The sequence below is a fragment of the Tachysurus fulvidraco genome, chromosome 1, assembly GCF_022655615.1.
Source record: "Tachysurus fulvidraco isolate hzauxx_2018 chromosome 1, HZAU_PFXX_2.0, whole genome shotgun sequence".
In the NCBI taxonomy this organism is placed as follows: Eukaryota; Metazoa; Chordata; class Actinopteri; order Siluriformes; family Bagridae; genus Tachysurus; species Tachysurus fulvidraco.
In genome coordinates this window covers 5,125,489-5,152,999 of record NC_062518.1, presented here as the reverse complement: position 1 = coordinate 5,152,999, position 27,511 = coordinate 5,125,489, and the positions used below count along the sequence as shown (strand labels likewise).

The window sequence follows — 27,511 nt, the reverse complement described above, 5'->3', positions numbered from 1 at the left end:
AATAATTTCTGCCACTAGGTCTGAAGGATTCTCATGGCCCTAAACAATACCCTGTGTAAATCTGCAGAGTGGGTGGAACGTTCAGATCATCTGTGCCTGTAGGTTTTACCGTTTGACCTACAGTAGCAGTCCAGGAAACGCTACTGAATGTAAATCTTAGAATGTATGTCCAGATGCTAGCCTTTCTTTAGGGACTATCATATTGAAAGTGACATGGAGGTTTCATAATACCTTGATTAGTCTACTGGAAGTATTTACACTGGACAAGACTCATCCAATCCTCAGGCTATTGGTGCACAGGGAAAAGACACAGAAGGCTGCTTTCTCTAAGCAGCGATTGGATCCACTGGTTGGTGGACAACATCTTATAATGTTCCTCCTCCTGTCTTCTAAGTGAGTTTTACTTGACACTGTCACCTTGTTCATTAAAACTCTAAATCTGCATCCAGGTTTCTGTAATACCGCTTTGTCACAGTGTCTATTGTTAAAAGTGCTTTACACATAAAGGTTGATTTGGGTCACAATGTCCTATAGATGGGATAGACAGCCAGTTTCTGCAATGACATGGTATGCTAGTTCATAATGACATGACCAGTAAGGTAATAACCCAAGATTCCAATGATAAAATAGTTGTTATACTAAAATGCGGTAATGTATATACCACTGGATAATATACTGTATATTATGGAAATGTGTGATCTCATATGAACTTTTCATGACATGTTTATGATAGGGTTATGTCAAAGAAGTATAACCAGATGGTACTTATTTGTTAGTTTATTTTCATTTAGATTGCAGAGGATCCTGGAAAACTTTAGAAACTTTTGAACTTCAAAATCTTGATCAGACGTTCAAGCTCACTTTTTCTTAAAACAGAGACAATGCAGCCTACGTCAATCGTGTGCCACTTTGGAAATTTTTCCACAAGAAAGTATTTTCCAAATTCTTCCACTATCCGTCATTTAGATGGATGTGACTGATGTTTCAAATACTTTCCTAGTACTTTTTTTTGGGTGCAGGTTTGTGTGCCTGTTTATACATGCAGACACAATATAACCATATTTAGCCATGTCCCCAACCCCACCATGCCTCATATTACCAACATGCCAGACACACACATATACACAATATAATACAATATAATATTTCAAGCAGAATATTGAATCAGGGCACTAGTCAACAACTCCCGGGCTTTTGAAACAACTGGAACTTTTTACTACACATGAGATGGCAGAAATATGGCTTAAGTAGTTATAGTTCTACTTTTTTTGACTTGAAAGATATGATTCCCAACTTGCTCTGTACAGTGCTTTGATGATACATGTTTAAAAATTTGAGCAAAGGGACTAAGATAAACATAGTTTTAGCAACTTGTGGTCCAAATCAATGGGCTGAATCAACGTCAACATAACATCACAGGTCAAGCAAATAAGCAGGGACTAGGGCAAGCAAAAAAGAAATGAGATCAGAAAAACAGAAGGCCACTTAGAAAACAAAGTCTTTGTAATAATTTACTTTGTAGTGACTTTGTAGAAATACACAGATTGTTTATTTTATTTAATCGTATTAATTGGTCATATATACCATGTTTGTATTCGGCAGTGGATCATGGGAGTTGGAGTTCAAAATCTTTTATAACAAACATTCTATACAATTGTGTGCTTCCAACTTTGTTGCAACAGTTTGTGGAAGGCTCACAAATGGGTGTGCTGATATGCATAGAAAATCATATATGATGAGAAAAAATGCTTTATATACTATATTCCTGTATTACTTTATAGCAGCTATAGACTTTCCCTAAAATGTCTCTTTTTTCTTTCTAAAAGTAAAGACAAAAAAATCTCCTACTGTGGTTAGTGAGAAATCCTAAAAACTCCCCTGTGGTGGAAAATGTCCTTAGAGAAAGATTCATCATATGAATGATAATATGTTTGTGTTTAATACTTAAATTATCAGACATAGGTACAGTTTTTCTGTAGAACTATAATATATTAGAAAGAGTGAAAAATTATAAACTAATATAAATCATTTGAATTTTGGATGGACCAGAAATCAGAGCCCGTTGTTCTATAAAATTAACCAAGATTTTCTGATCAATCAGATTTGAGAATTTAACAGTGCAGTGATTAAAAATAAATAAATAAATAAATAAATAAATAAATAAAAACAGACCAGCTGCCTGATTAATAGCCATTTGCAACCCACTACTGTTTCAAAAGACAGAAAAAAAAACTCCACATTGTATACTGTTCTGTGGTAACCTCTTTATTATAATAATGTGCGTATTTTAAGTTCATCATAATATATCTATCAGCTATGAACAGGACATGTGGATCTGTAAACATTGCTCAGTAACATCAGTTTTAAATTCTCGTGGAAGAACCACCCCAGTTACATAGAACATATATATATATATATATATATATATATATATATATATATATATATATATATATATATATATATATATATATATATATATTTACAGTATCACCTTTACTTACATTCAACACGTAATATTACAGTAGACATTCTACATTTAAAATACTTTACATTCACGTTTCATTATAAAGAATCTGATAAATACAAGATTAGATATATAACAAAAGAATATATTTATATATAGGAATATATTTATTAATTAATATATCTAGAGACCACAACTGTGGCTTGATCCCAACCAGTTACCATGTTTACAATGTATTGTATATATCTGAATGCATTCCCACTCAAATATAGAAAATACAAGTAGAATTTTGGCACTTCTAACAGTTTTTGTTTCTTCCAAGTAAATATAAGTAAGTAGTGTTTTTTATTTGTTGTTTTTTAAACTTAGGATGCAACACAAAGTTGACCTGAGAGAAATTCTCAAAAAAATAATTATCCCTAACACACACACACACACACACACATACACACACACACACACACACAAACACACACACACACACACACACACACACACCATCATCAGGGAGAGATTATGATATGGACATACATGTGTAACACATGATACAGAACTCTGTATACATTTACTCACATTTATCTCATTTATACGTCTAAGCAGTTAAAGGTTGCTCAAGGGTTGAGCAGTTGTAGCTTGGCAGTGCTGGGATTGACAACCTTCAGTAGTCCAATGTCTTAGCCACTACTACTTCAATGTATTCAATCTTTTCAAGCACAAAACAAAAATAATAATAAAAAAACACCAAAACTGTTTTGCCAAAAAAGTTTTTTTTTTGCCTGTCTTGAAATAATTGCTTATAATTTATTATAATTGCTTATATTTGATGGTCTATACTCTTAAATCTCGCATTCTAATCTCATAGATTTATTTAACAAAACATTTAACAGTCAGCCAAGGTTTTTTTTTAAAGAAAAACTTTAAGATGAACATAAAGAATACCAAAAAAAAAAGATGTATATAATCTACTCCATTTGGTGTATATTTGTAGATGATAAAATATTGAACATTAGCTTTAGAACAATATTGAACATGACATATTCTTTTGGCATAGTGCTAATTTAAGCATAACTATCCTTCATTATATTGTATTCAAGATTTTGTCATAAAACTCAATCTCAGGAGTGATATTAATTTTCTTAGAACTGTTGCTTTTAGGGAATCTCTGTTATCTTGTAAATCCCTCTTGTGTCTGTTAAAGTTCCTTCTAATTTTAATGTTGAGGTTATAGTAAAGACCCATTTTGGTCTTATTAAAACAGATTAAAAATATTAGTAAGTTACCAGTAAATTCTTGATAAGGCACTGACACAGTGGTGTGTGTCTACAAAGCAAAAAATATCCCAGGATACACCATGGCAAAGAAGGGTATTACTGCTACTATGGGATAGAAAAGAATATATTGGATCCTAACATTACAGCTAATAAAGCCTAACATTAGCTGGGAAATGTGCTGGCCCATAATGATTGGACAAATGGAAATAAATATTACAGTGGAAAGAACTGTGTGTCACTATTCATGCCCTCATACACACATGCTCATATATACACACACCACCCTCACAGACAAAGATTAATATAAGCGACTAGCGACTGTGACTATGTGTATTTTTATCTTGGGAAACACTAAAAGTTCTGCAGGTTGAGATGACTTATAAAGAATAATAATAATACAATTAACAAAAAACGGTCATACTTTTAAAATGAGGTTTTGTAGATGTAATGTTTTAAAAAATCATTAAATTTTTCTCCACCAATGAGAAAGAGACCAACGTGACAAAAGCAGAATTGTGCAAACGATAGGGTATATGGTTGAGATACACAGAAGTCATCGCTTCACTTTGTCCACTTCCCTGGAGGTACATTTCTCTCAGGGTTCACACATGGCACATCAGACGCCTGGGATTTTAGAAGGCATTCCAGCATCAGTGGTCACATCAGATGGCAAGCCAATGTTTGAGCTGTAAAAAAGGGGGAAAAGAATACTTAATTGAGATGATGACTAGATCTAAAGTAAACAGCACTCATGCTTCATGTGGTGGAGTTAACAAATTTAGTCTTCAGTTGTAACTATGTGCACATCTACTATCTATCGATCAGGTTACAACTGCCATTATCAGCCTCTTCTCAGACTGACACACACATGTAGCATAGGTTTATCATCAAACATTTTTTTAATTCCTAAACCAAATTTTAGCAGGTGATTCCTATACCGTTGATCTTGATGGATGTGGATGCTAAACCTTATCTCTGAACACCCTAAAACTCATTTCAGATGCACACAGTTAAAAAAATTAATACATGCCAAGGGAATGGCTATTGTATTTCCCTTAACCTTGGCACTGTTATATGCTTTGCTTGCCATTAACTCATAAATGAACACTGCTGTCTGTATTAACTGGATAGTTATATTGATGGGCCATGGTGCTGTGTTATAACAGTCCGTGTAGACTAGCCTGTAGAGAGTGGGCTATATAGAGATGTGTTGCATGGTTTTTCTTTTGTGTTGTGGATTCTTAATGAAAATTGTTTCATTTCTGTTCTTTAGTCTTTAGATGGTATTAGATCTCTCTGTCTGTTTATTGACAAATTTCCTATTTTGTGTTATTGTCAGAGATCAAAAACTTTCACCCAAAAAAAAAAGTTCCTACCTTGAACTGCCTGATGTTTCCCTCTGCCACCAGGTGATGTTCGTGCTCTGGTGTAATACAGTATGCTATCCTCTGTAATGGAAAATATAATTAATAAGCTAGAAACTATGGAAACAAAAGGAAGACTACATACATAACACAAAATAGAATATATACAATCAATAATAGAAAAGATCACAGGTTATTACATGAATTACCAAAATGCTGTTTTGTTTTTTTTAGAACGTATAGTGTAAGAATTTAGGATTTATTGTGTTAAGTATCTGGGAAGCTCGTAATATTAAAGAAGCAATGCTAACCTGCTTGAAGGTGCCTGGTAAACTTAAGAATTTGTAAATGGCATAGAGTGGTACAAACATCATAGAGGAAAGGGCAATGCCCCAGCCCACCACAGTAGCCCAGGGAGGAAAATCATAGCCTTCATATTCCATATTGTTGGAAGTGACGATGCTGGCAATCACCACAACCTAAAGACAAGGTCATGCCATAAGAGAGTATCATCCAATCATTGAGTAGGGTGTGAGTGAGAAGACACATTAATAATATTGTTATTGCTCCTATCACATTTTACTGCATCCTCCTGTGCTTATTTCAAACAAAATAGGATGTGTGTGTTGATGTGAAATATTAAACTACCCTCATTTATGGCTGGTTAGGGCTGTTCCGATTCTTCACCGCTTAACAGGTGTCATATAAGACCAATCTTACTCCTTTGTTCTTTCCTAAAGTTCACATAGTTGTTAGCAACAAAGGAAAGAATCTTGCCTTGGTCCAGGTGGAATAATGATCTACTCAGACACGGTCATATGCTTCTCATAATCCTGTTTATGGTTGCCTTTTAACATGAGCATCTGTGTTTGATAAATAGTTTTTAGCTTCAGTAAGAGACCCTGAACTTAGGGTCTGTTCAGGATTGGATGTAATATATCATCTTTTCCGGATTGTATGTGAAACATTTTTTTTTTTTTACTATGAATGAAATTGCTCAAAAAATGAATGGAGTGCAATCTAATCCCTGTCAATAAATCCATTACAAGGCACCAAGATGCTTCATGTTGATAATGTGAATAGCCTGTGATAATTGCACTAATTCAATTTAGTTTTGCTTCACAAAAGGTCAGAGCCACTTTATACAGTCCCAGGATCATGCTGCATTGAGAAAGCCAATGGAGAGGGCAGAAAATATGCAATTGAAATACGAAAAAAGAAGAAACCTTCAGAGGGAACAAAAACTCAGAAGGGGAGCATCTTTCTTTGGCAAGCACTAGGTATTTCCACAACATGATTTAGTGTGATTAAGCAAGGAAAAAGTCATAGTAGATATAAAAATTCGAATGTGTTTAATCCACATATTTTTTTACTTTCAGCATGGTTTAATATCGTATGTAATACTATGATACAAACAGCAACACAAAGTTTAAAGCAAGTGAAGATTATTTTATACAATGAGTTAGTTAAAAATGTATATAAAAGATAAACTGTAAATCAGTCCCATAGAAAAGTTCAAGTTCACAGATTTAACAAAAAAATATGGCTAACAGTAAATGTTTTGTTTTAAATGCTTTTTATTTAGAAAGCACATGGCATGATTGTAGACTCGAAGCATTTGACTTGGTTTTAGCTACCTCACCTTTACCTTTCCCAAAGTGTGTTCTTATGTTGGCATAAAAATATTAGCTTATTTTGTATCATCATCAATCCTCACCAGCAGAAAAGTAGGACTGACAAACTTCCAACAAAGTCTCCAGTAGATTCCTGGCTTGAAGCCCATCATTTGTTCAATGTCTTCACTGAATCTATCCACCCCTGAGACACACACACACACACACACACACACACACACACACACACACACACACACACACACACACACACACACACACACACACACACACACACACACCACACAGTGAGGGAATACACTGATACACCTTATCAGCTAGCATCTGCACTCTCAGCTTGACCAGAAAGCTGATCTTATAAATTATGCATTGAAACTATAATAATAGGTAAGGAAATGAGACTGTCAAGGCTGAGGAAGCAAAAATGAAAGATGAGTATTGCTGTTAAATGTCAGACAAATATAAATTAATTATCAGTAACCCTCTTACTTTGCAATATTTCTATGTAAAGTGCAAGAAATGTAGCATGACTTATTAGAGTGAAAAAAGTTTCATACAGTAGGTCCTGGCTATGGCTTGGATTCATAAATGCAAACATTGTATGACTCCATATGACATAATCCTGGGGTTTCATATATATTTCAGGAGGGTTTATTCATTACATTATATCGGAATTATAGCATATGTTTTGCATTTGTGCTGTAAAAATATTATTGTCAAGCCATTTTATGCTTAAACCTGCAATAGGAAAAACATGGGGAAATTTTCACAATATGACATAATAACATAACCAAGGACTTGAACATAATCAAGTGTGAAAATATCAGTGCTTAACAATATAAATCAAACATGTAATAACATACCAGTTGGTACTAATTGAAGTATTATCACTTTTTTCACAACTTAAAATCTTTCTTTTTCAAAAGCTTTTTTGAGAATGATTTTTTCATAAAATCATATTAGGCCTCATTTTTAAATCTGGTAAAAACCTGCTTTTCTTCAAATAATTCATGAATTACATTGGATTATGAATTATAATTATATTTTAAAAACTAATTATATGGGAGGATGGATTATTGGATAAAGAACAATTTTATTCATTTTGTGCTCCTAGATGTCTGTCCACTTTACTGTTTATGGAATTTTGTAGGTGATTGCAAAAAAAAAAAAATACATGCTTTTGTATATCTTTGTTGAAAGGTTTGGAGTATGCAAACATTTGCACACAATTTAGCATAAGATAAATGAGGCCAGTCAGCATTTATAGCATTTTTCCTATAATTTGACAAAATAATGAAAAGAATTGTAAGAGTGTATGAAAATAAAAATAAAAAAGGTGTGTGCACTTGAGGTGCTGCTCAGTCAAAAATAGATTTTTTTTGGTTTAGTTCTGGTCAGTAATATCATGCAATTTCATGTGTGTGTGCAGCCATGTATGATAGTATAAGGTATAATGTCCTGTATTGAGTAATTCTTTGTTGTATTGAAATATTTGACCTGGCTGTCCTGAATCACCTACCATAGAACCAGGAGACTCCTATGGCCTCCACAAGAACTCCAAACAGAATGGACGTCCCTGCAGCATAGTGGTCCAGTAAAGTGAAAACATAGATTCCTCCCTATAGACAATGGTATGAGAGAAAAGGAAAAAACACCAGAGATGAACTATGACATACATTTGTGTTTCAATTCATGTAGTGATTCCATTTATCATTAATATTTTTGATAAATGTTTATTCATTAAAGTCAACAATTTCCTGAAATCTCATAATGACCATTGACCACATGCACAAAAAGGCATGTGAGTTAGGATACAATAGCTCTCTGTACCTTACAGCCTTCAGGTCAAATGCTAAGATATCTTTAGAATTATGGGAAACGTCTCCGATATTTATTATCCAGCTTTTTCATAAGGTATGATATAGATAAGCAAGGAATGCATGCCAAGCATGTTTTGGAAATGTAACATTTTTTTGTTTGAGATGTATGGAATATCATACAAACTGCTCATCTACACTGCCTCAAAACATTCCCACTATCTAACTTCCACAGTTATATAATGAGATGATTCATACTTTCGTTATGCACAGTAAAGCAACCAGGAAGGTCCCAAATGCAGTGATGAAAGTGAACAATTTCCTGTTTCTCCTAAGGATCTTGAAGTCATCTGTGAGTCCAGTGATGACAGCTTCCATGCCACCCATCTGAACAAGAAGAACAGAGTACAGGGGTAAGGCGAGGGTTAAATGTTTTTTTTTTGTGTAAGAGGTTAAATGTTTTTTGTGTGAAGTGATTGCTTTGATTATCTGTTGACTGTTTTTGTTTCAGTTTTTCAGGATTTCCATGATGTGTTTCTGTCAACAAGATAATTTCCTCAGAAGTTATGCTGGTGACAAAACTACAAGGTATTTCAATGTTGCCAACATCATGTTTTGGGAATTTGTGTATAATATATTATTACAAAGGGCAAATTGTGTTTGTCCAGAAAATCTGTGGACAAACTGGTAAGTTTTTCTTTTCCATACTTTAGTCGAAATAACAATACCTACAATATTTGTTAGAGTTTAAAACTTCCCTAAAAGTCTGGGCACGTGCATATATGGACTCGAAGACTAATTTTTTAACATTATTTTATCTTTATCTTTTTGTTCTGTTAAGTCTGCCTATGTAATCGGCTCAAATGAGCTCATGTGAGCTCAAAGTGAAGATATAGAACACCAATTTGAGCATAATCTCCTGTCAGTTTAGCTATGAAATTAGCTACATAAAAATGATTAAAATATCCTCTCAGCAATCCTGCCACATTAACAGTAGCAGGATTATGTTACATTAACTATAATGTAATCCTGCTACATTAGCAGGATTATGTTAGCTTTATGCCTAGTCTTAACAATAAAGATATGGAACATATATAAGTCTTACTTCAAGCTAGCTAAGCTTAGCTAACTGGTTAGTGTTAGCATAAAAAACAAGCAATATAATTTGGGCTTATCCTCACAGAAATCATGTCATTATCCTGCTCTTGATAGCTAGATGGCTAATAAAAAAATCAATTAAAAATAAAATGCTAGGACAAACAATCCATAAAGGTTAATGACTTCCTTCTGTTTACTTCCATATATGGACATAAACCCAGACGGCCATTTCCACCATTTCCATTTTCATGTATAGGCTATCATGAAATGTAGTAAAACACTGATATGAGAAAAAAATTAATTGAGAAAAAATAATGTTTATTTATTCGAGATTAAGATTTTATTTATCCCTCAGCAGGCTACTCACAGAGCTGTCAATGCCTAGGGTTAGAAGCATGATGAAGAAGAATATGGCAAAGAAAGTGGAGCCAGGGAGAGTAGAAATGGCCTCCGGGTAAATAATGAACACAAGCCCAGGTCCTGCATTTAAACACACAATAGGTGGAGTAGTATACACTGATATAGCAAGGAATAAAACAAGCACAAAGAGAACTGAAGAAATAATTAATAATAAACAATATATTACAACTCACATAAATACTACTGTAAATAATCCACTGACTGAACTGATTTTCATTACATTTATTGATATTTGAGTATCAGAGTTTCTATTAATCTGCACATGAATATTTATGCAGAATTATAAAATGATGTTATTGAGGATCTGCAAAGTATCATTTTAGAAGATTTTTTAAGCTGATTAAAATATATGTCTAGAGCTGATAAAGAGATGTGACATACACACCATCTGTGGCCACTTCCTTAATGCTGACGCCATGCTCATGAGCCATGTAACCCAGCACAGAGAAGATGGCAAATCCTGAGAAAAAACTGGTGATGCAGTTTATGGTGCTGGTCAGGAGGGCATCCCTGCAAGAGGCAAGAGCACAATACATCACATGTTTACATCAGATAGATTTTGCATTATTGCTGTTTTAGATTGTTCCTTTTATCACATTTATAACATTGGTAAGATTTAAAACTGTATTTCTGTGTTTTTTTGGATAAATAATATTTCTTAAAGTTCGGGATCCAAGCATTGAAGGTAATTTGACACAATGATATCATCCAAAAAAAAAAAAAAAAAAGCACTCTAGTGCCCCAGATATGGCAAGGGAGCGGCAATGGACTTCTGCCTCTTTCAGGGTGTATTCCTACATTGCATCCAGAGTTCCAGTCATAAATTCCAGATCTGTTACAGAAATGATGATACTAAAGTTAAATGTTTGCAATTCTTTAGGTCAATCCAAGTCAGATGGTTATGACTGCAGATAAAGGTATTTCAAATCCATTACACATGTCACAGCTTCATTCAAATGGAAACAATACTTTTTATGTGATCCAACCATTGTGCAATGGCCAGTGGAAAAGGCTGAAGCTATTTGCTAACTTGAAAATTATGTATTTTTAAATGAAAGTAAAACTTGCAACTACTATCTATGATTGCCCAAATGGGTCAATCTGTGTTGTCACAAAAACATGGACTCTTTCACAGTGTGACTGCTAGCTCCTAAACAAAATAATAAATCTCAATTGACATTTTATTGGAACTATCTCTTGGCCCTAAGCAACTATTTTGTAATTTAATCCAAAGACAAAAGAGGCTTGGTTCCCCACTAGCATGGAGCCAAGCTATTGTTCATTGTAATGGGGGAAAATAAGGTTAATGATAAATGGGACCCTGAGATCTCATGTTTAATTACCTCATCGAGCTATCATCGGCTTGTTATCATGAGCTCAGGTTTTTAACCTAGGTCAACAATTGACTTCAGCGTGTTGTTGGAATGTGGACCATTGATTTTTAGTCTTAGTGTCAGAAACATATCCAAAATGTTGCCAGATTGTAGTCTCCATGCATAGAAGTACACTTAAAGTGTATGTGAAAAGCTTAGTATAGTCCAGGCTCAGAAGTTATTTTGATTGTTGTTGTTGTTGATTGATATTTTGATAACTGATCTGCAATTTGGATTAAACAGCTTCTGCAAAGTGACGCAACAGAACAGCATTTGCCCTAATGTGATTTGAAATCACAATGAAATCGCATTCATTCATAGCTCAGAGTCCAAGAGACCAAAATTGGCCATGCTGTCTAAAGTGGGAGAGGTGTCTTTATTCTCTACCCTGACAATCGCAGCAACAGTAACCATTTGTAGACATCTGGGAGCCCCTGTACATGGAAGAGAATAGTTAGTGCTTTCCTCTGAAAAGAAACAAAGTGATGTTACACGAGCAACAGTTTGAAAAGATGCAGTGGATTCATTACATGTCTCAGAAGAAACCATGTGCTAGTCCTAACCCTCTTTACTTGGTAGCTGTCATGAGATAGGGCAGAGCTCGGTAGGAAATGGGAATTGTCAAATGATCAAATTAGGAGAAAATGGGGTAAAATCCCCCTGCCAAAACAGCATTGGCTTTTGCATCAAGTTTAAATGAGCTCTTCTGATACTGTATATGAAACCAGTGGACTTATATATAGTGGCAATATACTTTTAAATTGTTTCTGTTGGAAAAGGTAAATTAATATAATTTTATATAAATGAAGTCAAATGAAAGGATTATATGTTTATCCTTATCCCTAAACCTACAAAAATTTTAACATGTCATGTGATTTGTTACAAACTCTTATTTTGTATTGTATGGTTTGACAAAGTTTTATGCAGGTTTATGTTTTTTTGATAATCGCAATGTTTCTCTTTATTTCAAGAAGACTTTACTAAGACACTCACCTACAGTAGCAACAACACAAAAACTCAGTAAGGCTTATCAGTAAGGCTCAACCTCTTCTATCGGACATGTCCTTCGGACACTGACACAAAGCATAAATCTCATGCTAAGAGCACAAATTTGACACTGGATGCAGCTCTTATTTAATTAAGCAACAGCTCCAAGGAGAAAGATAGAGATAACCATCAATTTCCATGGACCACTGTCTTTTTAATGACACTGAAAGATGGGAATGAAATGCACAGCGCTGCGGTGTACATGTTATAGTGCTGATGATGGAGCTGAGATAACCAATCCCAAAAGATCACATCAATCACTGTGTCCTACCTATAGCAGTTGTTGTCAAATTTATTGTAACTGGCAAAGGCGATAAGCACACCAAAACCAGCCCCCAGAGAGTAGAAAATCTGAGTGGCAGCTTCAATCCAAACCTGCAATGTACAATAGATACAGTAGCAATAGCTTCAGATGCTGAGACATAATATACATAGATAACACTGCAAATGACAATATTGATCATTGAACAGAAGAATGAAGTTAGTCCCAAGGATAGTACATAATATTAAAGAATATGCTTTATTGTTAATATATGTAAATAATATTTCAAATAACAATATAGAAATACAGTATCGATTAGTTGATAGTTAGCTATTAATGTTCAATTTCAACTGAAGATAAGAAACTTACTTGAGGATTTTTGAGTTTATTAAGGTCAATGTGGAGGTACGCACGGATTCCGTTCATAGCACCAGGTAGTGTAATGCCTCGGAAAAGCAGCACCAGAAGTACAATATAGGGCATGGTGGCAGTGATATACACCACCTACACATGATAAATAAAAATGTTCATCAAGAGTGTTCAAAAAGATAGAAAGAGTAATGTAAAATCACATTCAGGATCAAAAATACAATTACACATTATTTTCCCAAAATGTGAGAAATAGTTCCTGCCTACAAACACTTTCGTACCTACTGATCAGAACCCTCTTTAATGCATAAATTAAATATAGGATTATTAGATGCTTTCATTAATCAGAACCATGTGTAAACAGTTGCATATACTGTATGTATAGGTATGAATTTGCATATTTGTTTCACTACACTATAGCACTAATATATCAGTGGTTAAGGCTCAGGCCCTTAACCCTCACTGCTCTAGGGGTGCTGTATCATGGCCGACGTATATGTGAAGAAAGAATTTCAATGTGAAAAGGCTTCTATCCTTCTACATAACACTCTATAACTAGAATTGGGCTTTCATGATTGGCTATTTAGTACCTTCCCAGATGACTTTACGCCTTTCCACAAACTGAAGTAGAGAATAAAGAAGACCACCACAAGGCAAAGCGTCAGCTCCCAGCGAGGTTCTCCCAGGTCACTGATGCCTTGACTCTCATGAATGCGCAGTACCCCTCGTCTAAGTAAAGAACAAAATCCATGTATTTTCATAAATCCGACAAATTTAAGATTGCAATTCATGACAATCCTTAATACATATTATTAAAGCATATTTTTTTTTCAGAGTTAGCGTGAGGTTTGTGATTTAATAATAATAATAATAATAACCTTTATTTTCTATAGCGCCTTTAAAAGAACATCTCAAAGCGCTTTTCAAAAGCAAAATACCGAATTTAAACAGAATTTGATTTACTAAAATTAAAATAGTGTTCACACTGTAACTCATTTTTATCAAAGGTGGCAGAAGTCACAAAGCATAAAGGAATGTCTCATTTGCTATTCAAAGAGCTGACCATCAGAACAACACACATGTCCAGAACACACCACTCACATAAGCAACAGTGGGTTATTCGGAGGACAACAGAACTTTTCCTCCTGGCAAAGTATATTTTATCAAATTAAGTTAAAGCAAACATGCATTTCACTGCTTTCAGGAACTCCTCAAAACTGAGATCTTCTGACAGGCTTTTGGTTCTCATCAAACAAGACTGTGATGTGAGTCATATGGTTTGTGAAGTTATCATGTAAAACTAAACCTTATACTGTGATTATTTAGTTTTTTCAGAAAAAAAATTGTTGCCTGAATGCATAAAAGAAAGAAAGAAAAATAGAAAGAAATAGCAAGAAATGTTAAAATATTTTTTGTTTTGCTTCTGATTTTGTTCATTACATGTGGTAGCCTAATGATTATGCTACTGGACTACTCATTGGAAGATTGTGAGTTCAAATCCCAGGTCCAACAAGTTACCACTACTGGGCATCTGAGCAAGGCCCTTAAACCTCAACTGCTCAGTTGTATTAAATGCGATTAAATGGAAGACTCTCTGGACAAATGCATCTAGAAAATGAAATGAAATTACTTTTATTCTTGTGTTTTTGAATTTGCTTTGTGTTTCCAAATTTCTTGTTGTGTCTAAGAGTTTGCTTTTGTTTCCAAATTTGCTTGTGTTCCTGAATTTACTGTCATGTTTCTAAATTTGAACCTTCTTTCCCCAAAGTTGTGTTTTGGTAAAGTATTTTTTTTTTTTTCAAAATTTTTTGTTATGTTTTTAGTTTTCTGGTTATGTTATGTGTTATGTGTACACCCTTGTGGTGGGTTTCTGTGTCATAATAGTTTGATGTGTTGTGTGGGATAAGTTATATCGGTCAAATATATGGCCTGTTCTTTTAGCTAAACACATGCAGTACACACCCCTGTGGGACATTTCTCTTCCAACAGATCCTGTTCCTGCTCTGTGGGTTTCCAAAGGTTTCATAATTTTATGGTTGCATAAATAAGAAAAGATGAAAAGTACCACCCATATATGGGGCCTCACCTTAAAAGACATAAATATTATTCGTGCTGTACAGTATTTCTCTTTCTAGGTGTCAGAGCAACATATTAGTTCCATACATTCTGAGAAAAAGCAATTATGATCCAGATTCCCAGAAGTTCAAACGGAAAATAATTTAAGGCCATTGTTCTGAAATGCCAAACCAACCCATATAGGAACATACTGTTTTGTGCTTTTCCTTCCGAAATAAAAACTCTCATAAAGTTACTGTTTCCTGTTCATTTCATGCGTCTTCATTTGCATGCGGATAGACTGCAGTGTAAAAAAAAAGGCTAACATTTAAATTTTGCCTTTATTTGAAAGATATTTCCCTCTTCAGAAACGTTTGTAAGAATGTCGCCTTATTTTTGCTCCCATTTAATATTAATGCTGAAATAGTTGTCTATGTGAAACATGGGAAAATATGTCTTTTATATGTGTCTTTAATATGTCTTTCTTTTATGGCCAGTATAGTGGTCTGAGTCCACTGTGAAAATACAAGCATCAAGTAATACTTCTTAAATTATTCTTCCTGGTCAGAAAGTTATAGATGCAAGAAAATCGATGAATTCTAATTCTAGATTACTTACTTATTTGTATGTTTTATTGATTATTTGTTTTGTTTGGATTCTGTTTATGGTATGTTAACTGGTGCTCTTCTTTCTGAATCTTTAACAACGAAATAAAAACAAAAGTGTAGACTTGTCAAACGTAATTCATTTAGTTAAATTCTATGAAATGGGTCAGTTTATCTTGGATATAGATGCTATAAATGCTATACGATGCATATAGATGGTAAAGATACATTTAATGTATCTTTAAATTGATAAAAATTTATGACATTATTTAACATTGTAACAGTGTAAATAAGTCTGGAATATAAATTATTATTATTATTATTATTATTATTATTACTACTACTACTACTACTACTACTACTACTACTACTACTACTACTAATAATAATAATAATAATAATAATAATAATAATATAAAAAAATTATTTAAGAAGAAATTTTATACCTGTCTGGTTCTTATCAGTTTGTAAGAAATAACACTCGGCAGACAGTCTTATACCCGAGTGATTTGCCAACACGTTACTAGTTTTAACTGTTTATAGTTACCATGTAATGGTAAAAAAATTGATTCTATTATTGCTTACATTGGCAAATGGTGTGTATGCCATACAGGCCCCTTTATCCAAAAAAAAAGCAATAGTGATAATGTGAGAATTACTTGCGATATAAAAGAACTAGCAATGCTTATATGCAGTTTGGAAGGAAAATGCAGCTATTTTACCACTTGTACTTTGTTGTTTCATTTAATTTGGATGAAGCACCCTTATGCCCTAGACAAAACAGTTATTGGATTGGATTTACCCTTCATAACATCTGAACAGTTACAAAAAAGAACAAATAAAGAAGCAAACAAACAAACAGAAAACAACCCACATCAAAATTTATCCAATATCTAGCCAGGATACCGAGCCTAATATTATTTCTCCTTTAGAGTCGTTATTTAAAGAAACTCCATGTAACATCTATTCTAAAATCAGAAAATGCCTTTTTCTCATCATCAACTAAATTTAGATTTTCAATGGAGAATCCTTACTGACAAAATAATTATTTCAAAACTAGGTTTAAACTGTGTCTGGACAACTACTATTACTTCCCACCCACAAGAGACAGAGATTGACTGGTAAAACAATGGACTGGAATGAAATGTGGGTGGTAAACTGGCTGATGTAACTTCCTCTTCTTGACATTGTCACACTTTCTTTTCTGTAGAAATCATAATTGATGGCCTACTGTAGAAAGATACAGTGTTGACATGTGACATAAATAAGTCAGTGAACAACTTCCTTAATGTTGGGGTTGCCAGGCCTATCTATTGTTTTCTGTTACTTTAAGTTGTCTAAATTGTGAATTGTCTTGAAATGTGCAAACCAAGTCAGTGAAGACTTGCAAAACATCCAGTCCAAAAACAGAGCTGAAGAATCATTTTAGAATATGTGTGTGTGAATATTGCTTTCTTTCTGTGTAATTGCTGACCAGAAGTTCTCCTATGTGAGTCCATCCACTTCATAACCAGTGAGTAAGATCATGGTTCTCGAGTCCACCAGTGTTCTGTGAAGCATAGCTAGATGATTTGCATTTTAATGTTACAGTTACAAAATCTATTATCATTGCTATATTATAGGTATTCCCTGGTGGGCCAGCAGCAGGACCCGCACTCTCACTGTGGACATGGTTCAATTTCAGGGCAGGGAACCAATCCTTCCACCGAGGTATTACCTCTCAGTGCTGGTCCCAAGCCCAGATAAAATGAGAAGTTTGTGTCATGAAAGACATCTGGCATAAAACCTGTGCCAAAATCAAAATATACAGATCGATATCTGATGGATCTGCTGGAAGCACAACAACAATAACCGAATTTAGTGACTGGTCACTTGAATTGGTGTAATCCAAATTGTATTCACTCACTTTCATTAATTGCACTATCCTGGTCAGGGTCACAGTGGATCTAGAGTATGATAGAATATTAAATTCTACACCAAGTCACCCACTGGCATGTTCTTGGGAGGTAGGAGGAAACTGGAGAACCCAGAGAACACCCACATGGACACAAGAAGTATACTGTATGGATAGAAAATCCAGTAACAAAGCAGACACTACCTGCTGTGCTACTGCACCACCGTCATCCAAAGCTCATTAATTTAACAACAAGAAGTCTTGAAATCTCTTCAACATTGAAAATAATTATGATATGATGATGGTGAAAGGTTTGAAAATCACTAAAAATAATTAAAGTTACAATATATACAGTGTATATGCAAAATATGTAGCTTTATTTAATAAATGAGCATTGAATATTTTAAATCATCGGATTATGCTGATTAAATAAAATCTGTAAAAGTTCATAGAATGTGTATGAAAAGCACTGGTGTAAGACTCCAGCTGGATACTCTAATGAGACTAATCATAGAGTCCTGCGCTTGTTTATTAGACTCAATGTCAGGCTTGTGCAGGCCAATGAAAGCTGCGAAAACCATGCATCATTAAGTAAGAAACCACAAGGAGAAAGGTAGCCATGTAAGACATAAAAAGAGAACGAAAAACATAAGAGAAAAGCCAACTGTAACTAATATAATGATGAAAAGTACAGATACAAGTACAGATCTCTTGTAGCTTTCACTATCTTTTGTGTGTAGTATTAAACAGCTTTATTGTGAGACTTTTGAGTCTTTCACTTTAACAAAGACATCAAACACCATCTTTCTGTGTTTAGATAAAACTATATTTATCAAGGGGAAGACCTCTGCCCAGTGCTTTGAGATTTTCTGCTTACAATACAGTACTTCTCACACTCAGGAATGCAAGTACAAGCAGAAACTGCACATGTTTCCAACTCAGCTCCTCTGCACTTTCTGTATTTATTTCCCTCTGTGTCTGAATGGAATTCGTCTGGGATGTCTGGTTGCCTTCCACCTTACAAAGACACAGCAGTAGGTGGTAGCTATTATAAATTGCCCCAGGTGTGAACGAGTGTGCCATGTGATGGACTGGAATCCTAAACATGGTGTATGCCATGTTCCAGGATAAGCTGGATTCCCAGTGACCCTGACCAACACTTGACATTTGACCTTTTTTTTTTTGCATTCTGATGAACCAAAGATGAGTCATGCTATTCATGATATATCATACAGGGGCAAATAAAAAAAAATGCTTTTAATCCATTCTGATTGGTCAGACTGTTATTTAATTGTCCATAACTGTGACTGGATCAGAAGTACACACTGCAAGTTATATCACAAGTTTATTAATAGTTTTCAGTGAGGAGCATTTTTCAGAAAGAGTCTTCAGTGTCTTCTTTAATATGAAACCCTGTAATAGTTTTTCATTGTTAGCTGAATGATCATGCTCAAAGTCAGTAACCTAGACCCAGCTTAATTTGTGTTGCAGTGCATATGTTAAATACCTTCCCTGAAAAACACACTCATGAAAACACACTCAGTCAGACATCACTATAAATAAATAGCACTAATAACCGTCTAACCCGAATCAACTAAAAATAAAGCTCTTGGTACTAATTTTCCACAGAAAATCACAATTTCTAAAGTCAGCAAAACATAGCTCAGATTCCTATGTGTCCACTGTATGAAGAATTCAAAGTGTCTGGATTATGAGTGAACATCTTTAATATTGTTTACTGTATTCTGCAGTCTATCCTCATTTTATAATCATGAATCACTGGAAATGAAAGACTTCCAGGAACTTTCTTCTAGGGTTTGTCTTATTACAAGTGCACAAGACTCACAAGTATGCAAATCTGTATTGCCTAATAAACATAATATAAAGGTGCAAATTATACTGAGACACACTGGCAAAAAAATTCTAATACTTTACAAAATTATGTGTAGAGCCAAAAATGAAAACTAAACTATTATATGAGCAGGTGCTCAATGTCATTGCAAAACAGCTCCTAGCTCTATCAAATTAATCACAATGATAAAAATTTAGCTGAAAAAGTTAAATTACTGCAAGTGTGTTCATTCAAATTCCGATCCAGCAATCTGGTCCCAAAATGATACACCATCATATTTATAATTAGGAGGTTTATTTTAAAGAGAGCTCCTGAAACATTCTGAATGCCTCGCACATGATTCTTCCTTCTGGACAGAAAATTTTCCATTCCAAGTTTCATTCCATATACAACATGGAAGATTGTTGGAATGCAAACTGCTCTACTTTTAAACAGCCACCCAATGCTTGTACAGTATGCCCCACTGCTTTTGGCTAGACCAAATCAATTATGGCACCTTCCACGCTCTACTACTGTTAACGATTAATGCCTGAAACCATTCAACACGTCCCATCAGCAGTGTGATCCGATTTACTGCAAGGTTCTTTTATTTAATCTTTTAATCTAAGGAATCACATCTTAAGTTGCCAACAGATGCTTTACGGAAATGTTACTAACACAGAAATAGTGTGGCAAAAAGATGGAAAATAAAAAAGAGCTTATCATAGCAGCCATGAAAAGACTATTAATACACAGCCCAAGCTCATGAAAAAAGTGTAATAAATAGCAATAGTGCTACTCTTCACTGTGAACTTAACCATTCATAAATTTTCATAGTGTTGGATGAGAGCTGGCTCATATAAAAATGCAAATTGGTAGTCATGATGTACTGTACCATGCGTGTAGATTGATCTGAAGAACACATCTGAGAAACTGCATAACAATGCTAATGGAGACTTAATGGAGACAAGAGTGAATGCACTTAAACTATCCAGAGTAGAAAAATGAAGTGAAAGATGACGCTGATGTCCTCAAAAAAAACCAAAAAAAAAACATTTGGCTCGGCATCTCACTGATGCAATGCTAGGAAACATGTCCTTAGCACAAATAAAATATAAGATGTGACATTAGGAATGATTAAACTCACTCATAGAACTCAGCAGCAGGCGTTCGCTTGTACTTGGCGTAGGTTCCGTTGCCCAGGAGAAACGAGCCATTGATGAGCTTGGGGTCTTTGCACATGAGGCTGTTCCATGTGTTATTACAGTGCTGCCAGGGCAGCTGACTCGTGAATGAGGAGAACAGGTAGTACAGTGACCAAGCTATAATAACGTTGTAGTAGAAGCCTACATACAAAGCTATGATGATCACGGTATAACCAACACCTGTGGATAGAAGGAACAGATCATTTAATGCATTTAAAAATATAAATAAATAAATAACCCTGTGGGCTGTGGTTGTTGATCGAAAGGTTTGTGTGGCCAGCACTGCCAAACTGCCACTTATTGAGCAAGGCACTTAACCTTTGCTCCAGGGGCGCTGTGTCATAGGTGTCCCCGCACTCTGACCCCAACTTCTATAATGTATAGCTGGTGATAATAAAGAATTCTAATTTACACATGCTTTGAGCATTTTAGATCAAGTTCCTATATCATGTTGGAATTTCAGGGAATTACAACTCACCCAGTGCCCTAACATGTTACATACAGACATTAAAGTATATTTCTTTATTAACGAGAATTAGAAAATCTTTTCATCTTTTTTATAACACCCTTTATACCAAAACACTTATGAAAAAATCTTTTCATCTTTTTTATAACACCCTTTATACCAAAACACAATATGAAGTCAGTCAAGTTTGAGAGAGACGTACGTTTGAAAGGAATCTGAGTCATTTTTAAAAGCTTAATTACATATATTACTCATAATTACATACAGTATATTACTCATAATTACATATATTACTCATAATTACTCATAATTACATAATTACGATGACTCCATCAAACATGAACATGCAAGTATCTTTCTTCAGGGGAACATATTTTTATTTGAAAGCCTCTCTGGATGTTCTAGGATTCTACATAAAATCATAAAGGGTTCCCGTAAAAAGAAATCTCCCAAGCTGATCGCTAATAGTAGCAAATCTAATAGTTGTTAACGAACGTACTTCAGTGCCATCTGTCTTCTACTGTATATACTTCTACCACAACCAGATGTGCATCATTATTAAAGGAACACTATCATAGTAAGGTTTTGGTCCATGGTGAGACATCAGAACAGTGCATAGAATGAATGAAAATCATTTTCCCAACATCATTTTGGAGTTTTGGTTCAGAGAGCTTACACCAGAGTGATACATCTCCCATATGTGTTTAATTGAACTGTGCCAATGACTGTGAAGGCCAGAACAAGTAATATACAGTACATGTTCCGTGAGCTCTTGTGCCCTGTGGATGTTGGTGGAGTCATCTTAGAAAAATGTCTGAAGAACTTTTTTACCCACTTGCAGTGATTCACTCAAAGGAGAAAAGTAAACTCATACCATGACAGCAAAATAAAAACACGCTCCAGGCAGAACACTACAACAGAGACACCAGTTTATTCTTTTAATTTTTCACCTGTGCGTAATACGATTGTGTAATACAATTACTGCTATTTTATAAAAGTGACATGTACCTGAAGACTAAAACTTCTTAACACAATTAGTTAAACATATTAAAACATATATATATATATATATATATATATATATATATATATATATATATATATATATATATATATATATATATATAAATCCTTAGAAGGTAATAAAAGAAAGTGAAAAAGATTTCAAAAACGTACCTTTGAAAACGGGACAGATCTTCCATACAGTGGCTGCCCCTTCTCTGTTATATTGACCCAAAGCCAGCTCCATATAGAACAGCGGCATTCCCGCAATGAACAGGAAAGTGATGTACGGGATCAGAAAGGCCCCTGAATAAGAAGGATTTGCATGAGTGTTATCTTTTAAGAAACATAAAGAAAAAACAAAACAAACACAAAAAAAAAAAAACAGAGAGGTGATCATACTGTATACTGACAGTAACACAATAAAACCCTTTTGTGCATTTGTATTTGATATCTTTTTATATTATACAACTCAGCTAAAAATTTCATTACAGAGCTGGAAACAAGGTTTACAAAGTAAGCACTAGAGCACTAGTTGATACGGGGTGTGGGGTAATCTTTGATTTCAGACTCAGATCTCATGCTCATACAGTATGTCTTTTTATAAGAAGCAGATGTCACATAACAGATGTGACAGTGTTTGATCAGAAAATATCAAAGCTTCATATCGTCCTTATTTTATGGAGGTGTGCAGGAAAACTTCCTCTTTGATACACTAACGTAAATATGATCTGAAAATGTCACTGCAGAAGAGATACTAGGTTTACACTAATACAGACTTATAATTAAACAGCAACCTTTGTACTGCTTCTATAAGGAAATGGCACAGTGCTGGACTGTCAGAATCCTAACATCATGTGTCGCTTTCCCATCAGTTAAAGTGGGAAGAGCTTCTCTAGAGGTTTCTGGGTGGTAAATTTGGGAAGCATGATTTGCAAAATACTGCATAAAATTCAAATTAAACATTTGACATGAAAAAAGGCTTACCTAGGTTGATGATAAAATAAATTAAGTCTGCACACAAACATAAAACTTTAATGCTTAGTGAAAACACAGGAGCAAACTGTCATGATTCACAGTTGCCTTTTCTCTGAAACACTGCCAAGAGTGCCGATATATTTTTTTTAATGAAAATACTATACAAACCATACCAGATAAAACAAATTGGCTCAATAAAGTGAATAAGAAGCTAGTGTGGGATTTATCCCAACTCGAAGACTGAAAGTGGTTACATAAATAAAAACCAAATCTGAATCATTAAATTTCTGTGGACTTTTCAAGAAGGGTGTGTAAGTACCTTTGGCAGACATTGCACTAACCTACATTTGGATTTTATGTTGTTAGAGAAGCAATTCCGGCCAGAGACATTAATCAGGGCATCTGTGTGACTGATAAATCGATGATCTTTTTTTTTTTTTTTTTAGCTCTACTCATACAGTACATCTACGATCAGTTTGCATCAGAGCAACAAGGGTAACCAAATGCTACAAGGGTACTTAACCGCCTCAAATAACTACACTGTGAAGGATTATGGATATTTTTTCTAAGTCAAGCAGCACCACTCCATCAGCACCAAAAAATAAAGTCAAATAAGCACTAAAATTACCTGCTCTGAATAGACTGTGCTTTGTGAGTTCATTCAGTAGATGGATAGAACAATTCCATACTGCATACTACAAAATATAAAAAAATCTTACACATCTCTTGGCACAAACATGAAGCTTGAATCCGAAGACTCTTACTGTGTTTTTTCTATTATAAGAACGCTTTTTTCTTTTGGAGTTTGTTCATTTTTTTCTAGTTTGCAATTGTTACCTACATTTTCATTTATAAACTGTGAATATATGCCACATCTGTATTGTATTGAACAATTACAAGTTAAAAGTGCTTGAACGTAAAGCGCTAATAGCGTAACAAAACTTAAGATATGCTAAAATCTTGTTTATTATGACTTCATTTGGTCACACGATCTAAATAAACACAAGACATTTTTTCTTCTGTCTTGAAGCTGAAATTCTTCATCTATAATACCAGGTGTCTAGTGCTAGTCCAAGTCATTTTATGACTGATTTCTGTGCTATTCAATCCCTACATCCATGTTCATTCTCCAAGGTTCTGGGCTTCTCACTGTCCCTCATGCTCCATGTCCTTTAAGTTCTTAAACCCTAAACACTGTACTTCAACACTTTCATCTGCCTTCCTGCTCTATCTTCTTGTTGTTGTTTTTTTCTTCCTCATCTGTATCCTGTTTTTTTTTAGTGTGAGAATTTTCTTGTCTGTTGTGAAGCAACCATGGGTTTAATAGAGGTGCTATATGAAAGAAACTTATTATTATTTATACTAATAGTTAGTTAGTATAATTTATACCATAGTTAGTAGAACTATCCAATACTCTGACATATCATGCAACCAACACTAATAAACTATTCTACATGCGGTGAATACTGTAGGAGGAAATGTCCCTTATCTTCTATTCTTCGATTGTACTGCTGATAAGTGTGTGACTGCTTGATGGCGATCTAAGAAGCTATTTTTGCTTCTTTCGCTGAAGATAAAATAGGAAACTTCACCACATGTTGGACCTCATCTAGAACCTTCATTTGATCAAATACTTGACTTGTATTATAGTTGTATGAGGTTTGTAGCATGCTAACATTTTTGAACTGGTCTTCATAAATGGTAAAAGTCATCTGTGCAACAATTTTGAAATGTTACACAACTGACAATAGCCCTTCAGTGCACACAGATACTTCAGTGCACACAGATACAGTAATACCGCAGGTATCACGTTTCTTTGCGCGTACTCACCTCCGCCGTTTTTGTAGCACAGATAAGGGAACCTCCACACGTTGGCCAGGTCCACAGCGAAACCGATGACGGAGAGCAGGAAGTCCAGTTTCTTGCCCCATGTCTCGCGCTCTGGCATCTCGGTGCATGTGTGCGTGCGGGAACTCGTGAACTGCAAGCCGTTGCGCTCTTTGACCAGGATGAGCTCCACATCCTTCTTCTCCACGGCGTACGGTTTGAGTGGGGCCACCGACGCCAGCTTGTGCTCGGGCATCACCTGCACATTCATGATGGCTGCTGATGTGCATGCGCTGACTGGAGAAAGGCGGGACGGGTGGCCGGCGCTCGAGTCAGTACTGGCGATGATGATGTTGATGGTGATGATGCTGGGAAGGAGGACTTGAGGAAAAGCAAGGTGATAAGGACGAGTTGGTTTTGGCTTGCCTGCTCCTCCGCTTCATTAGCTATAGAAGAGAGACAGGGGAAAGAATGATGAGAAAAAAGTTACTGAACTGAGAACCCGAAAACCCACGAGGGTGCTTTGTTTTGTTTAATGAGTTCTAAATATATTGACTTATACACTTACAAAGTTTGCGTGTTAAAATAAAAGCTTGTTCATTAAAAAATGGCAAACATTCAAAAAGCATCTACAGATGTTAAAGCAGCTACAGCTGTTAATTATTTCTTGGCGCATTAACAGTAGTAAATTCTCGCGCGTATCCCTGTACAAGAGTTATTAAAACTAATCCTTGCATTATAGATGAACTGTTCTGGTACGACTCGCTCTTACAAAAGTTAACTTCCATCTGTGGAGTAACGCATTTAAAGTAGAGTTTAAAGTCCGTACTTAGGCGTTTGAGGTTGTTGGCCCATGCCCGGCTGTTCGTGCGCTCCGGACACGAATGAGAGGCTGCTGCCCATTCTAACAGGAGCCAGAAGTCTCCCCTCCCTTAGAGTACAGGACTATTTAAATCGCCATCCTCCTATTTTTCCACGTGGTATTTTACATCTCAGCCTGCTTCGTATAGGTTTATTTATTTCATTTATTTGCTCCCATTGATTCCTTTTTAGAGCGCAAAAATGAATAAACCAAATAAAGTATAATAAATAATTAAAAAATAAATGACAATCAGTTTGAAGAAATGGCTAGATATGGCAATGTCTTTGCTTTATATCCAGGGTTACACTGCATGTACTTACTAACGACCTGCTTTAGACATGCATAATATAAATAAAAATAAATCTAAACTTCTTAAATATTAATAAAATCTTACAGTTGTCGCTGATTTATTATACAGGCTTTTCTGGTTGCCGCTCTGTCTTAAAAGGCATTATGGAAAATTCATCAAAATTAATCTTGACACAATATGTTTGTACTTAAGTACACTTTACAATAATTCTAAATCAAACAAACCAGAATAGAGATGCTTTAAATTGCATGCTAGGTGCATTGTGGGTTAACATTTGTTCGCTCGTCCTATATTCTCAGCAAAACTTTTGCAAAAAATATAAACAGATAAAAAACCAAGACCATCTTAAAAAGTTATAATCTTTGGTTTAATTGGATGTTTCTCTTCTCTTCTTCTTCATTGATTCAATTACCGTTTTCTAAGAAGCAGTAAAAGCATCATGTTCCATGTGTAATCAAATCCTACACGGCTTTAGCCAAAGGCTAGGATTTCTATTAGATATAGGTGATCAGTTCATCCCATTAAAGTCAATGAATGTCCATTTAAAGCTTCCCAGTGCTTCTTTTATGAAACCTTTACAGGCCTGTTTTTTGGTGTTGTTTTGTTGATTCTCTGGCAAAGATTAGATAATATAAAGAATCTGGTTACACAGACTGATTTATGCACTCATTAAGTGTATTTTCTCTCTATGAAAACAGGAATTTGTTCATACCACTTCAGTGCCACACAGAAGGGAGATGGTGACCCCAGCAAAGGACAAACAAACAAGATGTTCTCGCACTGCGGCATACCCCAAACACGGATCCTCCTTCATCATCGATCCTCTGAGCACTATCCGTTTCCACAAAATCTGTGCTAATGCAATGATGAAAACTCATGACCATTTTTAGAAGACAACAGCAACAATGTTTGTATGTTTGCTCTTATGTAAACCTGATGTGGAAAATCATGGTATGTAGAAGTGGGTAAAAGTGGCTTTCATGTGACTGCTGATAAGTTTCTTACAAAAATTGGTTAATTTTACATTGAGAATATCCCAAAGAATAAGGTGTTGATTTACCATTGAAAATTCTAATATGATCTCATGCTTGTAAAGGGGTAACAGTATTTTGCATAGAGAATTATGGAGGTTTGGATTTGGGTTAGTTAATAATTTGTATCTGTTCTTATGACTGATCTAAACATCACCCTACTTGATCATAGCGATGGTAAATATCACATTTCAGCAAACACATTTTACGACTTTTTATATAAAGTTTGTAGAGATTACATATTGCCTTTTGCCTATGTTTGATATGAGGGATGTCGCTAGTATATACACTATTGTTCACAAGTTTGGGATCACTTGTAAATT

At 34.9% G+C, this 27,511-nt stretch overlaps 1 protein-coding gene across 1 annotated transcript; it reads right to left on the bottom strand.

Annotated features, from left to right (window-relative positions):
- Positions 1-3,686: 3,686 nt before the first annotated feature.
- Positions 3,687-25,954, bottom strand: slc6a2 (solute carrier family 6 member 2). Its single transcript, XM_027137201.2, has 15 exons — positions 25,815-25,954; positions 24,989-25,431; positions 22,355-22,486; positions 20,655-20,892; positions 13,713-13,851; positions 13,123-13,257; positions 12,763-12,866; positions 10,457-10,581; positions 10,019-10,131; positions 8,812-8,940; positions 8,256-8,355; positions 6,820-6,920; positions 5,414-5,581; positions 5,115-5,186; positions 3,687-4,424 (listed from the first exon to the last, which is right to left on the bottom strand). Exons 2-15 carry the CDS (start codon positions 25,254-25,256, stop codon positions 4,401-4,403), a joined length of 1,848 nt encoding a protein of 615 aa, XP_026993002.1. The 5' UTR covers positions 25,257-25,431; positions 25,815-25,954; the 3' UTR covers positions 3,687-4,400.
- Between the last annotated feature and the right edge of the window lie 1,557 nt (positions 25,955-27,511).

Excerpts from the sequence above, each read along its gene's own strand:
- slc6a2 (XM_027137201.2), bottom strand. The coding sequence starts at position 25,256 with ATGAATGTGCAGGTGATGCCCGAGCACAAGCTGGCGTCGGTGGCCCCA. Across the intron at positions 22,487-24,988 it reads GTGCTACAAAAACGGCGGAG|GGGCCTTTCTGATCCCGTAC; the intron begins GTGAGTACGCGC and ends CTTCTTATTCAG. Across the intron at positions 6,921-8,255 it reads AGGAGTCTCCTGGTTCTATG|GGGTGGATAGATTCAGTGAA; the intron begins GTAGGTGATTCA and ends TGTGTGTCTCAG.